Here is a 14,523-nt window from a genome sequence, read left to right as displayed (position 1 = left end):
CCATCAAGGAAAGAACGACGTATTATATGGATAGACAGAATCCCTTACGCGAAGTGCACCCGATAAAAGGTGAGGACAATCAGTTTAAGCGTGTGTTTGTGTACACACCCATATCTAAAATAGAACTATTAGAAATGAAGAAAGTGGTACCCAGTCATGACAAAGACCCAGCGGGTTTCCACCGTGAAATTAAAGACATGTTGCTCATGGGAGAGTATACCTATCCCGACATTATGACAATATTGAAGGTATTAATGCCTGCGGGCATTTACGAAAAACTCAAGGAAAAGGATTGGGAGGTGGGAGACCAAAAGATAGATTGGACAGCATTAGAAAACGAAGAAAAAGCTCGAGGTCCAGGTTCAGGGCTTGGGGAAAAGACCAAAACACTACCAGGTTTACTAGTACAGGTACTGCCACGTTTATTAACTACGAAAAAGGAAGACTGGGGTGCATCTCAGCCTGTAAACAAAAGCAAGATGAAGACACTAGTGATTTCTATGCCCGATTCGAAAAATGTTTTGGTATAAATAGTGGAATAAAAGCAAGTAGCGAATCGTATCCACATCTGTTTGTGACAAAATTAGTTGAAAATTCCTTGCCCCAAGTTAAGAATAGAGTATTGAAATTCGAGAGTACCTGGCAAGGTAACACTCCGTCACAAATGTTACAAATGCTACAGTACCATCACAATAGAATTAGAGAGGAACAAGAACATGAACAAAGACGCATGAAAGACACGAAAATGAAAATGCTAGTTTCCCAGACAGTTCCAGCTGACGGTCATAAAAAGGGTATGACACAGTCCAGTGTTTCAGCAGGTCCTGTAAAAGGGACATGCAACTACTGTAAACAGCCAGGTCATTATGTACACGATTGTCCAGTTTTAAAACATAATATCGCTATAGGTAATACTAAAGAAAGACCACGGTCACTTAGACAGGATCAGAACCAACAAGGAGCCCCGCAGCATGCACAGTCCATGCCAGCTCCGCAACAGTCTATGCCAGCTCCACCACCGCAGCCTATTGCTGCCACACAGACAACGACACGACAGATGTACCAGACCGCACAGTATGACTATCCTGATTATCAACGATACTCATGAAACAGCCTAGAGAGGGAAGTTGGCTTACCCCTTATCGAGGTCCCTGTAGATCAAGAAGGACCTTATGTACACAGTGAACTATTAGGCCAAGATAGAAAATTTTTACTTGATACAGGGGCAAGCCGAACAACCATAAAACGAAGTGAAGTTCCAGGGGCACCCCTCTCAGGCTCACAGAATATTTCCCTTGGCTTTTCAGGAAAACCTATCATTAACGAAGTATCACAGCCTCTTCCCCTTACGATTGGTCCTTTGACACGAACTACAGATTTATTGCTTACTAAATCATGTCCAGAAAACCTGTTAGGTATAAAAACTTTGAAAGCTCTAGGAGCTATAATATGTTGTTCTCCGGAAGGAGTAAGATTGTTTCTACGTGATTTCAAAGGGCACTATGTGTCCCGAGACATGGATCACCGACTGCAGACTTTACCCACACATTTATGGGCACAAGGCCCTACAGATGTTGGTTGCATGAACATTACACCATATCGAGTCACACTAAAGACAGGAGTGGTATTACCACGAATGCGACAATACAAGTTACCCCCAGATGCTGTAGTGGCTTTACTGCAAATCATTGACAAGCTTGTTACCCAAGGAGTGGTTGTGGAAACGGACTCCAATGTATGTAATTCCCCGATAATTCCGATTCTTAAACGAACTGATCCAAAAGCCCCGCCAGTATATCGATTGGTTATTGATCTGCGCGAATTAAATAAATGTATTGTACCACAATACCCCGTAGTCCCAGATATTTCTTCATTACTGACAGCCATTGATTCCGAAGCAACGTTCTTTACTGTAATTGATCTCAAGAATGCCTTTTTCAGCGTCCCAATAGATCCGGAAAGCCAATACTTGTTCGGATTTAGTTTAAATGGACGAAGCTTTAAATTCACACGCGCACCTCAAGGATTCACAGAAAGCCCCAGCATCTATAGCCAAGCACTGAAACGAGAACTTGACAGTATACACATGCCAGTCAACACTGCCCTGCTTCAATATGTCGATGATCTGCTGATCACCGCTAGAAGCGAACCTGAATGTGAAAAAGCCTCACTGACGGTTTTACAATTCTTGGCCGAAAAGGGGCACAAGGTGTCCCCTTCTAAGCTGCAATTCTGTGTCCAGCGAGTTGTTTACCTTGGTCACTCGCTGTCCAAGGAGGGAAGGCAGCTTACACCCGATCGCATCCAGTTAATTGCTAACATGCCAATACCCAAGACACAAAAGGAGGTGCGGGCTTTTATAGGCCTCACTTCATATTGTAGGCAGTGGATCCCTCAGTATGCATTTCTAGCAAAACCACTCATTCAGTTGACAACACAGGAGGCAGCCACATCGACTGTCCTCCCTTGGACTCAGGAACATACACAAGCTTTTGAAAGCCTAAAGAAAGCTTTATGTCAAGCACCTGTCTTAGCAACACCATGTTACAATAAACATTTTACACTCTTTGTTACAGAACGCGAAGGTACTGCTTTGTCAGTACTCACACAGGAACAAGCAGGATCACACAAACCATGTGCTTATTTTTCTAGTACATTAGATCCCGTAGCTCAGGCTCTGCCTGCGTGCCTGAAATCAGTGGCAGCGACAGCTTTAGCAATCAGACAAAGCGATGCCATAGTGTTAGGACATCAATTGACAGTACAAGTACCACACGCAGTAGAGGTTCTCTTGAACCGAACGCAAACACAACACTTGACTATAGCAAGACTCACTGGTTACGAATGGACATTGTTCCAGCCGCACATAGAAATCAGACGTTGTAGTACATTAAATCCTGCCACACTGTTACCAGTAAACGGAACAGACCCATTAGCGCATGATTGTATTGAAGCTATTACTATCACGACGAAACCCAGACAAGACTTGACAGACGTCCCATTGTCAGACCCAGACCTGACGTTGTATGTAGATGGTTCATGTATGAGAACAAGTACAGGAGAGCTAGTGGCCGCGTATGCAGTCACAACAGACACTGAAGTCATTGAAACAAATCGTATTAATACCTTGTCAGCTCAAGCAGCAGAGCTCATCGCTCTGACACAAGCCTGTATTCAAGCTACGAATAAGAAAGTCAACATATATACTGATTCACGTTATGCATTCGGAGTTGTACATGACTTCGGCGTGCTGTGGCGAGAGAGAGGTTATTTAACTTCTCACGGTGCCCACATTCAGCACGGACCCCTCATTCATGCCTTATTAGATGCAATACATCTACCCACTACGATATCAATTATGAAATGTAAAGCTCATACGAAAGTTACTGAAATCATTTCCCGAGGCAATGATCTAGCTGACAGAACAGCTAAACAGACTGCTCAAACTCACACATCTGACATAACAAAGACAATAGTTCGGACACCAACACATTGCATGATGATTAAGGATCCCGCTCTTGACGTAATTGACATACAGACACATGCTACACCAGATGAAATAAAGAAATGGACTGAATTAGGAGGGATCCAAACGGATCAAGGATGGATGACGAAGGAAAAATCTGTATGGTTTCTTCCTGATTCAATGGTCCAAGTTATCATTAATACTGTACATAGTCCAGCGCACCTAGGAGAAAAAGCTATGCTAGACAGCATTCAACACATTTGGTTCAACAAACATTTACGAGCAGCAGCTAAACAAAAAGTCCGTACCTGTATGATCTGTTGTCAGTTTAACCCAGGTAAAAGCATTTCCGTAGAACAGGGTGGATTTCAGCCTCCTGAGCACCCTTTTGAAGCCCTCCAGATGGATTATATCCAGATGGAACGATGTCGAGGATTCAAATATGTTCTTGTAGTTGTCTGTGCTCTTTCCCGTTGGACAGAGGCATACCCGGTTTCAGATTACACTGCCCCGACTACTGCCAAACAGTTGGTTCGAGAATTCTTCCCACGGTACGGTTTACCACGTGTTGTCTACTCAGATAACGGCCAGCCGTTCTCATCCGAACTGATGAAACACGTTTCACTTTTGTTAGGCTATCAGTGGAGATTTCACTGTGTCCGACACCCCGAGGCAGCAGGTCTCGTGGAACGACATAATCAAACTCTGAAAATTAGATTGTCCAAAATATGTAGAGAGAAAGGTGTCGACTGGGTAGTAGCCTTACCAGTTGCACTCTTTTACTTGAGAATGGTAGCGCACTCTCGAACAGGGCTATCCCCTTATGAGGTGATCTTCGGTAGACCACCAAATATGTGGGGGACGCCTATACCACGCAAAATACCTGATGTAGACTGTAATATGCTGACAGATTACCTAGCTTCCTTGATGTCTGCACTACAATCTTGTCGTTCACAGGTAGCTGCAGCCTTTCCCGACAACACCGAGGTGAAACCCCATGACGTAGTTCCCGGGGACCTGGTGTTAGTGAGGAACTTTGACCGGAAGTCTCAGCTGGATCCTAGGTGGAAATCACCTCAACTCGTACTGTTAACCACGAGGACAGCCGTGAAGATCGAAGGTCGAAAAGGCTGGATACATTCAAGTCATATCAAGAAATTTCATGGACTACCGTCCGATGTAAACGACACACCTCGCGTGTCTTCACCGATTGACTCAAAGCTTCCTTTGGTTGAACTGAATGACAAGGAACAATATAGACTAAAATTGAGGTCTAACAAGTCAGACAATTTGATTGTTTAAGTCCTCTCCAAGGTGAATCGGTCGAATTTGTCTCTGACATGTATCCCTTAGACCTGAATAGAGAAAGAAACGGAAAGATGAAGTTGAAACAACATGCGTACTGTAAATCACTGCGTAGTCATTGTACAGTGACGTTATTAATTTTGTTTTTCTTATGTCTTTTAATAATCGCTGCAAGTATATTATTGCACATATATTATCCTATTTCTAAACATGTTTACAATGTTACTGCTGAACATTCTTTTAGTGAATTACCCCCGCATGAGTTGTCCTATAGATTTGCGCTGCGCAATAACACTTTTATTAGTATGTTACATCATTCCCATCAGGCTAGCAATGCTACAAATTGTTGGATATGTGGCCGACTCCCTCCCTATCAGAACTATAAGGGAATTCTGCCTCTCTTTCCATATCCGTTCACACACAATGGCTCCTGTGGAGCATGGTTTAGTTTAATTAATTCCCTCGATTCAAACTCAGCAGTTTATCAAGACAACTGGGTATGGGGAAACCTGAACTTAGTTTTGCTTAAAGTCTGCTACCCTAACAAGGAGGGACTTCCCAAAAGAACAGGAACTGATCTAGAAAATGAAGTATATGGATTAGGTAATTTCACGCTTAATCTCATAATCCTGAATGTTGAATACGAAGCTGCACCAATTTGGTCCGCTATGTCAGTATTTCCGGTTAAAGGTGAATTGTGTATAAGAAAGAATGGCTCCATACACATGGGCCATAGTAAATGCACCACTATAATAGAATTCAGTGATCAAGGCAAATCTACATTTAGAGCTTCTCGCCATTCCTACTTCGTATGTGGTCAGACTGCATATATACGTCTGCCCCTAGATTGGGATGGTACCTGCTACATCGGATTCCTTTTGCCACCTGTTTTCCTAGCTCCTCCTGATTATCATAGAAATACTCATTTAGTACACAATAGACAGCGGAGAGATCTCCCAATAGTCGACTACACTGAAACAGCATGGGAAAAAAACACAGATTTCATTAAAGGTCTTTTTCCCTATATAGGTACAGTCACTAATAGTAAGCTGATACGTAGATTAACCAGAACCCTTGAAGCAGTAGTAAACGAAACTATTTCCGCCTTAGGCAATTTAACAGAAGAACAGTCTGTTATGCGGATTGTTGTGCTTCAAAATCGTCTTGTCCTTGACGTCATTCTGGCCGATAGGGGCGGAGCTTGTAGGGTCATCGGATCAAGTTGTTGCATTTTCATACCAGAAAATTCGCCATCTGTATATAAAGCCATAACTCGCCTTCATAAGATTGTAAGCCAGATACACCAGAATCCAGGCACCTGGACTTGGTCCGGTTGGTTTTGGAGTGTATTATCTACCTTTGGATGGAGGGTCCTATCCTTCCTAGGTATTGGCTTTCTCATACTATTCAGTTGCTGCTTATGCCTACAATGTGGACCAGCGATTTGTGGTCTGTGTGCCACATCGTGTATTCCACCACCAAGATTTCATTCATCCCGGAAGAAGAAAGAAGAACAAATGATGCTATATGAACAGATCAACGGATTGATGAAGATTGATATCTCTTAAGGGCAAGTAGGGGACAAGGAGGGAATGTGGAAATATGGATTTTTATGATCAGTTATGCCCCCTATCTTGGACCCCAACGGTTTCATGTATAAATCACAAATACATGTATGTTTCCTCCAGTTCCAGTTATGAAGACGCAAACACATGTGCGTCCACCGTCAACATGTCCTCTTTCAGATCCGCCATGAATGGGTCGGATATTCCATTCCTAAGTATGAAAGGCCACCGGCTTTATATGGTTCATTTATCCCATTTTACAGTCCAGGCGAGTAGGCCCTGATTCTGCCATTAAGTCCGTTTCCTGCCTTCTGCCTCTGAAAGCTCTAGTCTGAGCTCGCATCTGTATCCATGAACTTTGTCCTACTCCCTGCGCGGCTAACGGTGCCTGACTCGATCTGTCTGCTTGCCAAAAACTGTATTTCACCTTCAAGATTATCTGCTCTGCTCCGCTCCTCATCCAATGCATTCCTGTCTAGTAGTTTAAGTAAACATTCTTTCAGCTACCGAGCAAAAGGCCCGGCTTCTCTGTCTTTATGCAAGTAATTCATAGCCCTGTTACTATGGAAGGTTTCTGCCCTCGCATCTAGTGTAGACACTTAGACGCTTGTACACGCACTAACAGTCAGTATCGTCAGTATAGAATAAGATTCTATCCTAAGAGACCTCTCTTTTGGATAACATAGTTCTTTAAACATAGGATGTTAGATATGATTTGGGATTAGGTTGACTTGACCCCCCAGACTTCTGTCTCCACATATAGAGCTAAATGTCAAGTCCCCTTCACCCCCTAGTTGCACGTCAATCACACGTCATGCTGCTGCGCGCGCATCTCTGCCAAGTATTTCTGCTGACATTGCGAAATTCTTTCATGGAACCACCCTATTGTGACATCATACCTGATGACGTTCTTTAGGTTACGCCCAGTTACACCCATTTTAGTTACGCATGTATGTTTTATCTTTGCTATCAACTGTTACGCCTCCTGCATCTGTTTCACTGTAATGCCTATTGTATAAAAATGATTACTTGTCAATAAAGTTAGTCCTTCACTTCCTGAACCTTCGTGGTGATGGAATATGGAGTCCATCAATTCGAATTGATTTTGGAATAAAGCCCGTTCCGAACCTCTAATACCACGGATTCTGCCTCTTATTTTACTGAGCTATTATTATAGATTTTCCGCATCAAATTAAGTTCCGGTAATTAAATTATTTACCACAGGATGAGCAATTGTAGTGGCCTGGTTGTTTAAAAAAACAGATTCCCCACTTGTGTGCCTGTTTCTTTTGTTGGGGCTTGCTCTTGCTCTAACCCTAGTGCGTTGAGATTCTTCTTTTTGTATGGAGGGAGGGCTTGCAATAGCGGGTTTGGGTCCAATTGTAATATAGGTTTACTTGTTTTGATTGTGGTGACCAAATTTGCTAGGTTGGTGACCGTGTTGATCACATTATTGTGAATATCTGCCTCCTCAGTATGATCCAGTTCCTCTTCCAGCGTTTTGACTGATCCTGTTGGATTTACTACCGGAAATGGGATAGACTTGACCTGTCTGTTCAGGTTGTAATTCACATATACATGGATTTGACTTTTCATTAGATGCTTTCCAGAGCCTCTTGCGCTGTCTTTTAGTTGACTGAACAGTATCTCCAAGTAGAGTGATCCTTAGTGAAATATGTGCTACTGGCTAGCTGGTGTCATGGGGGGATTGAGTCGGGGGTCTGTCGCTGCTTTCAAAATTTATGGGATGCTTTCTAGTTGAAGACCTTTCAGCTCCACTACCCTGCTGTTCCAAATCTGAAGCGCTCAACTCCACCGTGGCATTTACAGTTTTTGTTGTTTTTTTGGTGAAAATCTTTATTGTTAAGAGCTCAATTGTCGAAATTATTGGCGTTGATGTGTCCACTGCTCCTGAGGCTGTTTTTCGGTTTAGATCGTTTTTATTGATTTTTGAAAGAACAGCAATACAACCTAAACCGCCTACATCCCCTGGCCAGTGGTTATACATTTGAGGGCGCCTTAAGTAAACTTTACGTAGGTAAAGAAATTAAGATATAAATCCAACATTATCAAATAAAAGTAAGAAGTGAAGGACATTGTGGCGAGGAGGGGGGAGGCAGGCTTCATTGCCTCGAGTAGTGACAACGCTGAAGTTAACCACATGTGTAGGTGTGTGGAGTGGGTCCAGAGGCTGGTAGGGGTAGGATCCGCAAATAGTGCAGACACGTCAATTCGTGGAACCCGTCTGCCAAGTACGCTATGCAAGGCCTCCACATTTTATCAAAGAGGGGTAATTATTGTGTGGCTACTGCTGTCAATTTTTCCATTCCTAGGATGTCCCACACTTTGCCTAGCCAATCTTGATGTGTGGGTATCCTATCTGTCCCCCATAGGAGTTGTTTCGCCGCCCCCAAGGTGAAATTGATTGCTTTGCCTGTGGGTGACTTTAGTGGATATGAGATTGGGTTAGGGAGTCCCCTATAATATATAACTGGGGAATTTGGGTATATCTGTATTGAACATTGTGTTAATAGCAGCCAATCCTTCTGCACAGTATGTTTCTTTCTTGGGGCACTGATGTAGAATATGCGTGAGTGTTCCCTATTGTCTGCACAGCCGCCAGTACATCTTACTCTCCTCAGGAGCATTTCTTTACTAGTAGTGTTGAGGGCGGATGTTCGTGCCCGATGCAAGATGTCACTTCACTCTTTATCAGAAAAGGAGCGTCCAAACTCTCTTTTTCATCTGTCCCTGGAGGGAAGGGATGAGGGCTCTCCTGTTGTGTCAAAAATGCATGGATGTCTGACCTCAATTTCTTATCTGAGCGCCACGTAATAAGCCTCTTTTGAAAGGTAGCATCATGTGGTTGGATCCATGGTCGGGTGACCCAATGGACTACTGCCAGATACTGCCATCTCATCGAGTTGGGCAGCGCATAGCAGTCCTGTAATTTGGTGAACTCCATGAGGCCATTGGTGTCAAATAAGTCCCCCACCCATTTACAATTGGCGGCCAGCCATGCTCTAAAGCCCGAATATTCCAGCGCCAGCGGGAAGTCCGGATTACCTATCAGCTGGGTCTGCGGGGATATCGGAGTGGAGAGGTTGTGCTTCCGCTGCACCTTGTCCCAGACTCTCACTGCTGCTCTCGTGACTGGTGAAATGTACACGCCCCACGGTCTATGTGGTTTAGACCACCATGGCACCTTCCAAAGGTGTATCTCAGCTATAGCCTGGTCTATGAAGCACCAGTGCTTTTGGGTAAGTATGCGCGACCATTCCACCATATACTGTAGTTGGGCTACTTGGTAATATTTATGAACATTTAGAATCCCCAGGCTGCCCCTGACCACCGTAAGGAAAGCTCTTGATCTAGACATTTTTGCCTTTTTACCCTCCCAAATAAAGTCCAATGTAAGGGCGTGTAGCACAGGTGGCCGAAGCGGTAGAGTTTGCATCACATAGAGCAATTTGGGGAGTAGCGTCATTTTAAAAGCTGCCAGCTGCCCCAGCCATGAGAGATTCTGTTGCGTCCATTTAGTAAGGTCTGACCATGTCAGAACAAGCAAATTACTGTAGTTGTAGTCCACAATAGCCTTGAATGTGGGGAAAATGTGTAGGCCTAGGTAAGGGACCCCTCCTTCTGTATAGAACCAGGGATTTCTGCAGGTTGATTTTAAACCCTGAGACTCACCCAGACTCCGAGAATTCCGCCGTAACCGATGTTAAGGAGTCAAACAGCTTTGTAAGGGTCATGAGTACATCATCCGCATAAAGCATTATCTTGTGTTCCCTCACACCCATCTGAATCTCGGTTACCCCTATGTTATCTCTTATGCGCTCATCCAGAGGCTCCATGTATAGCGCAAAAAGGAGAGGGGACATAAGGCACCCCTGTCTTGTTCCCCGCCCTATGGGGAAGGGGGAATTGGACGGCATTCACATAAACGTTAGACCATGGGGCTGCTTAGCAAGCCCGTACCCGCGGAATGGGGGCCCAAGGCCCACTCGTTCCAGCACTCGGTATAAATACAGCCAGTGTACACGGTCAAACACTTTCTCAGCGTCAACTGTCAATAAGTTGGCATCTGTGAGCATTGTGACTTGTCCAGGAGGTGGCATAGTTGTTTCGTATTATTACTACACCCACGTTCCGGGACAAATCCAGCTTGGTCTGGGTCGACTATCCCCTGAACATATGGTGCCAATCTGAGCGTCAGCTCACTAGTGAAGATCTTGTCATCACCAAAACAAGGGACAGACGTCTTTACTTTCAATTCCGGGTGGGCTCCCTACCTGTAAACTAGTTTACATGCAAATGGCACAATCTAAATGATAGCAAGTGCAAGTTGTGTATGGAGTAGGAGGGGACCAACCCGCATATTTTATTTGTTTGCCCAGCCTATCAGGCACCGCGGAGAAGAGTTGAAACCTCTATGTAGAAACATGGGTGTTAGGAGTAGTGGCACCGCAATGAGAATAATGCAGACCGACACAAATGCACAGTGTGTCATAGCTGTTGCTAAATTTTTAAGCTGGATGTGGCTAATTCGTGAAAAAATGACCAAAATTGCCAAGTCCACCCAATTTAATGATCTGTAAAAGAAGTAAAATGATGTGGAAACAGTTAGGCCAGTATTACGCCAGCAGTCCAATGTTTTAACTCTTGTTTGGGATAACCCCAACTATAAGTGGAGTTTTAATCATTTCCTTATATATCAACTGTATCGCTAAACTGGTGTTTATTTGTTTAACCCCAATCCTGTTTATATATATGCTTACTGCGGTTGCTTATTTTCAAGGCTTCCAACCGTTTAGTTCTATGAAATGTACAGTAGATTCGTTCCATGTCTTTTAAGAATATTTAATTACCTTGTGTGGTTTTAATAATATGAATTTTAATTTTTTTTTGTATATCTCCTGAAATTTGTATGTTTTTAAACTTTTGATCAGTAATCACACTGAAAAAAAATCTTTATATTTTATCATGAATATTGTATATTTTATCCCTTTAAATGGTGGGCTCGTGTGTTTCATTGTTAATTGTCTTTTGTGGTCTTAAGTGATCGAAATAAAGATATTGATTGATTGATGATCTTGGCGTCCACGTTCAGCAAGGAGATTGGACAGTAAGAAGCGCAATTTTTGGGGTCCTTGCCCAGTTTGGGAATTACTGTGATAGTGGCATGACGCATTGACTCCGGGAGCATTCCTTGTGTATCGGGACCGGGTGCCTTATGCAGTTACAACTTCAGTATGGCGCAGAGGACTCCCTGCGCTGTAATGTCCTTTTCTGGGGCAGTGTACACAGGTATTTCCACCCCAGGCAGATACACCCTAGCCAAATATGCCTCAACGTCTGCTTACTGTAGGGGATCGGCGGTGTAGAGGGCCGGTAGAATTCCCCAAATGTGTTCACAATGCCCTCGTCTGTATTGAGAATGGAGCCATTTGCACACTAATTTCGAATAAACGCCCAGAGGCGGTGTGATAACATGCTTCCCGCTTTATTGCCTTGTGCATAGTATGCCACGACACCAATAAAGTGACTCCTCAGACCACCTATAGCATCTCCCATAGTGGGTTTATTGCTGTGTAGTTGTGTTCTACTTCGAGCCAATGCCTCCAGTGTAGCCATGGGGACCTTCTCATATGTAAGAAGATTTGTGTTAAGTCGCCAGCGGGTAGAGTGTGGTGGTGACCTAGTGGAGCGGACACGTAGGGTGATGGGAGATTGGTCAGAAAGGGCGACTGCCCCGATGTCCGCAGTTATCGTGGCACTCATTATCCCCGGTGTGGTAAGGAAGTAGTCAATCCATGTCTATATATGTGATGTACCGCTGAAAAGTATGTATAGTCTACTTCTGTAGGGTGTAAGTGTCACCAGGCATCAACTAGGCCTGCTTTGAACGGATCACTGACAAAATATCGAAGGTCAAAAAATCGACCTACAAAAATATCGGAGCAAAAATATCGATGTCAAGAATATCGACATGGTAAGTACAAAAGTATCGAAAATAAGATATAGAATGTCAAAAATATCGTTTTTAAAAATATAGGGTATTTTTTATGTTAAATAAAACAAATAATACATATAAATAAAATAAACATAATCAAAAATATTTTATAATGTTTAAAATTAATAATTAATATATATAATTTATTAAAACATTAATTAAACATATACATATAATATATAATATATATACTTACTTAATCAGTTTTAATAATTGTTTTAATAACGTATAAATTATTAAAAATTATTATAAATTACAAATACATCGTACACATAAAACAATAACATGAATAAAAATTAAATAATTATCTATAACACATTTAAAAAATTACATTTAATTTGAATATTGCTAAAATTAATTATATATTACATTAGCTAAAATAATACAAAACATATTAAATAGCACAGACAATAAAACTACTACTCCAGCTAAAAAAATACAGCAGTAAGTAAAATGTTGGATAGCGTAGGGAGAAAAATTACTATTCCAACTCCAGAGAGTGCAACAGTAGAGAAAGTGTTGGATAGCGTAGGGGTAAAAATTACTATTCCCACTCCAGAGAGTGCAACATTAGGGAAAGTGTTGGATAGCGTAGGGGTAAAAATTACTATTCCAACTCCAGAGAGTGCAACAGTAGGGAAAGAGTTGGATAGCGTAGGGGTAAAAATTACTATTCCCACTCGAGAGAGTGCAACAGTAGGGAAAGTGTTGGATAGCGTAGGGGTAAAAATTACAATTCTCGCTCCAGACAGTGCAACAATAGGGAAAGTGTTGGATAGCGTAGGGGTAAAAATTACTATACCAACTCCAGAGAGTGCAACAGTAGAGAAAGTGTTGGATAACGTAGGGGTAAAAATTACTATTCCCACTCCAGAGAGTGCAACATTAGGGAAAGTGTGGGATAGCGTAGGGGTAAAAATTACTACTCCAACTCCAGAGAGTGCAACAGTAGGGAAAGTGTTGGATAGTGTAGGGGTAAAAATTACTATTCCCACTCCAGAGAGTGCAACAGTAGGGAAAGTGTTGGATAGCGTAGGGGAAAAAATTACTATTCCAACTCCAGAGAGTGCCACAGTAGGGAAAGTGTTGGATAGCAAAGGGGTAAAAATTACTATTCCCACTCCAGAGAGTGCAACAGTAGGGAAAGTGTTGGATAGCGTAGGGGTAAAAATTACTACTCCAACTCCACAGAGTGCAACAGTAGGGAAAGTGTTGGATAGCGTAGGGGTAAAAATTACTATTCCAACTCCACAGAGTGCAACAGTAGAGAAAGTGTTGGATAGCGTAAGGGTCAAAATTAGAATTCCAACTCCAGAGAGTGCAACAGTACAGAAAGTGCTGGATAGCGTAGGGATAAAAATTACTATTCCAACTCCAGAGAGTGCAACAGTAGGGAAAGTGTTGGATAGCGTAGAAGTTAAAAATAACATACTTATAAATAAAATAATTATTTAACATAATTAGTGATTTAATTATTAAATAACTCAAAATTATTTACAAATACCAATAAATTATGATTACAAACATAACTACCAATTGATAATTAATTAACAATAAATTAATAATAAATACCAATAAAAACAATTAATAAATATTAATTACCCAATAATAAATATTAAACAATAACATATTTTTCATAACCAAAAACATCTGAATTATGAAAAAGTAATTACCAATTAAAAAATATTGAACAATTAACAAAAATTATACCACAAAATAATTATGAAACATTAATTACCAATTAATAATTACGTATTCATATATTAATTAGAAATATCAATACATAATATTTAATCATATTTAATTCACAATTAATGATTAATCAACAACAAATTATTTTTCATAACCAAAATTTTATAATTTAAAATATTTACCAATTAATAATTAATGTCCAATTAATTAATAATCAACACCCAACAACAAATGTAATAACTACTTAATAAGATTTCAATTACTTCCAAGACTATTACCCTATAAACGCACAACACACTCCAAAAATAAAATAATACACTTAACATAATTATCAATTAATCAATTAATAAAAACTAATTACCAATTAATAAAAATTAATGACCAATTAATACTTAATTAACAATAATATAATTATCAATACCAATAAATGAAAATAAATTATTACTTTATTACAATTAAATTACTTCCCACCCTATTCC

General features: G+C 41.3%; 2 protein-coding genes across 2 annotated transcripts in view; both read left to right on the top strand.

Annotated features, from left to right (window-relative positions):
* Window positions 1-7,845, top strand: part of LOC146808908 (uncharacterized) — a 40,722-nt gene extending 32,877 nt beyond the window's left edge. Inside the window, exon 4 of the mRNA XM_085620361.1 lies at window positions 7,765-7,845. Coding sequence (XP_085476487.1) covers window positions 7,765-7,845 — 81 coding nt within the window. The remainder of the gene's footprint in view (window positions 1-7,764) is intronic.
* Window positions 1-14,523, top strand: part of LOC146808907 (phospholipase A2 inhibitor and Ly6/PLAUR domain-containing protein-like) — a 521,661-nt gene that overhangs the window by 50,333 nt on the left and 456,805 nt on the right. The gene's annotated exons all lie outside the window — the stretch shown is intronic.

This window comes from Triturus cristatus, chromosome 7 (genome assembly GCF_964204655.1).
Source record: "Triturus cristatus chromosome 7, aTriCri1.1, whole genome shotgun sequence".
In the NCBI taxonomy this organism is placed as follows: domain Eukaryota; kingdom Metazoa; phylum Chordata; class Amphibia; order Caudata; family Salamandridae; genus Triturus; species Triturus cristatus.
Note: the sequence above shows the minus strand (reverse complement) of the source record. Positions and strands in the feature narration are given on the sequence as shown.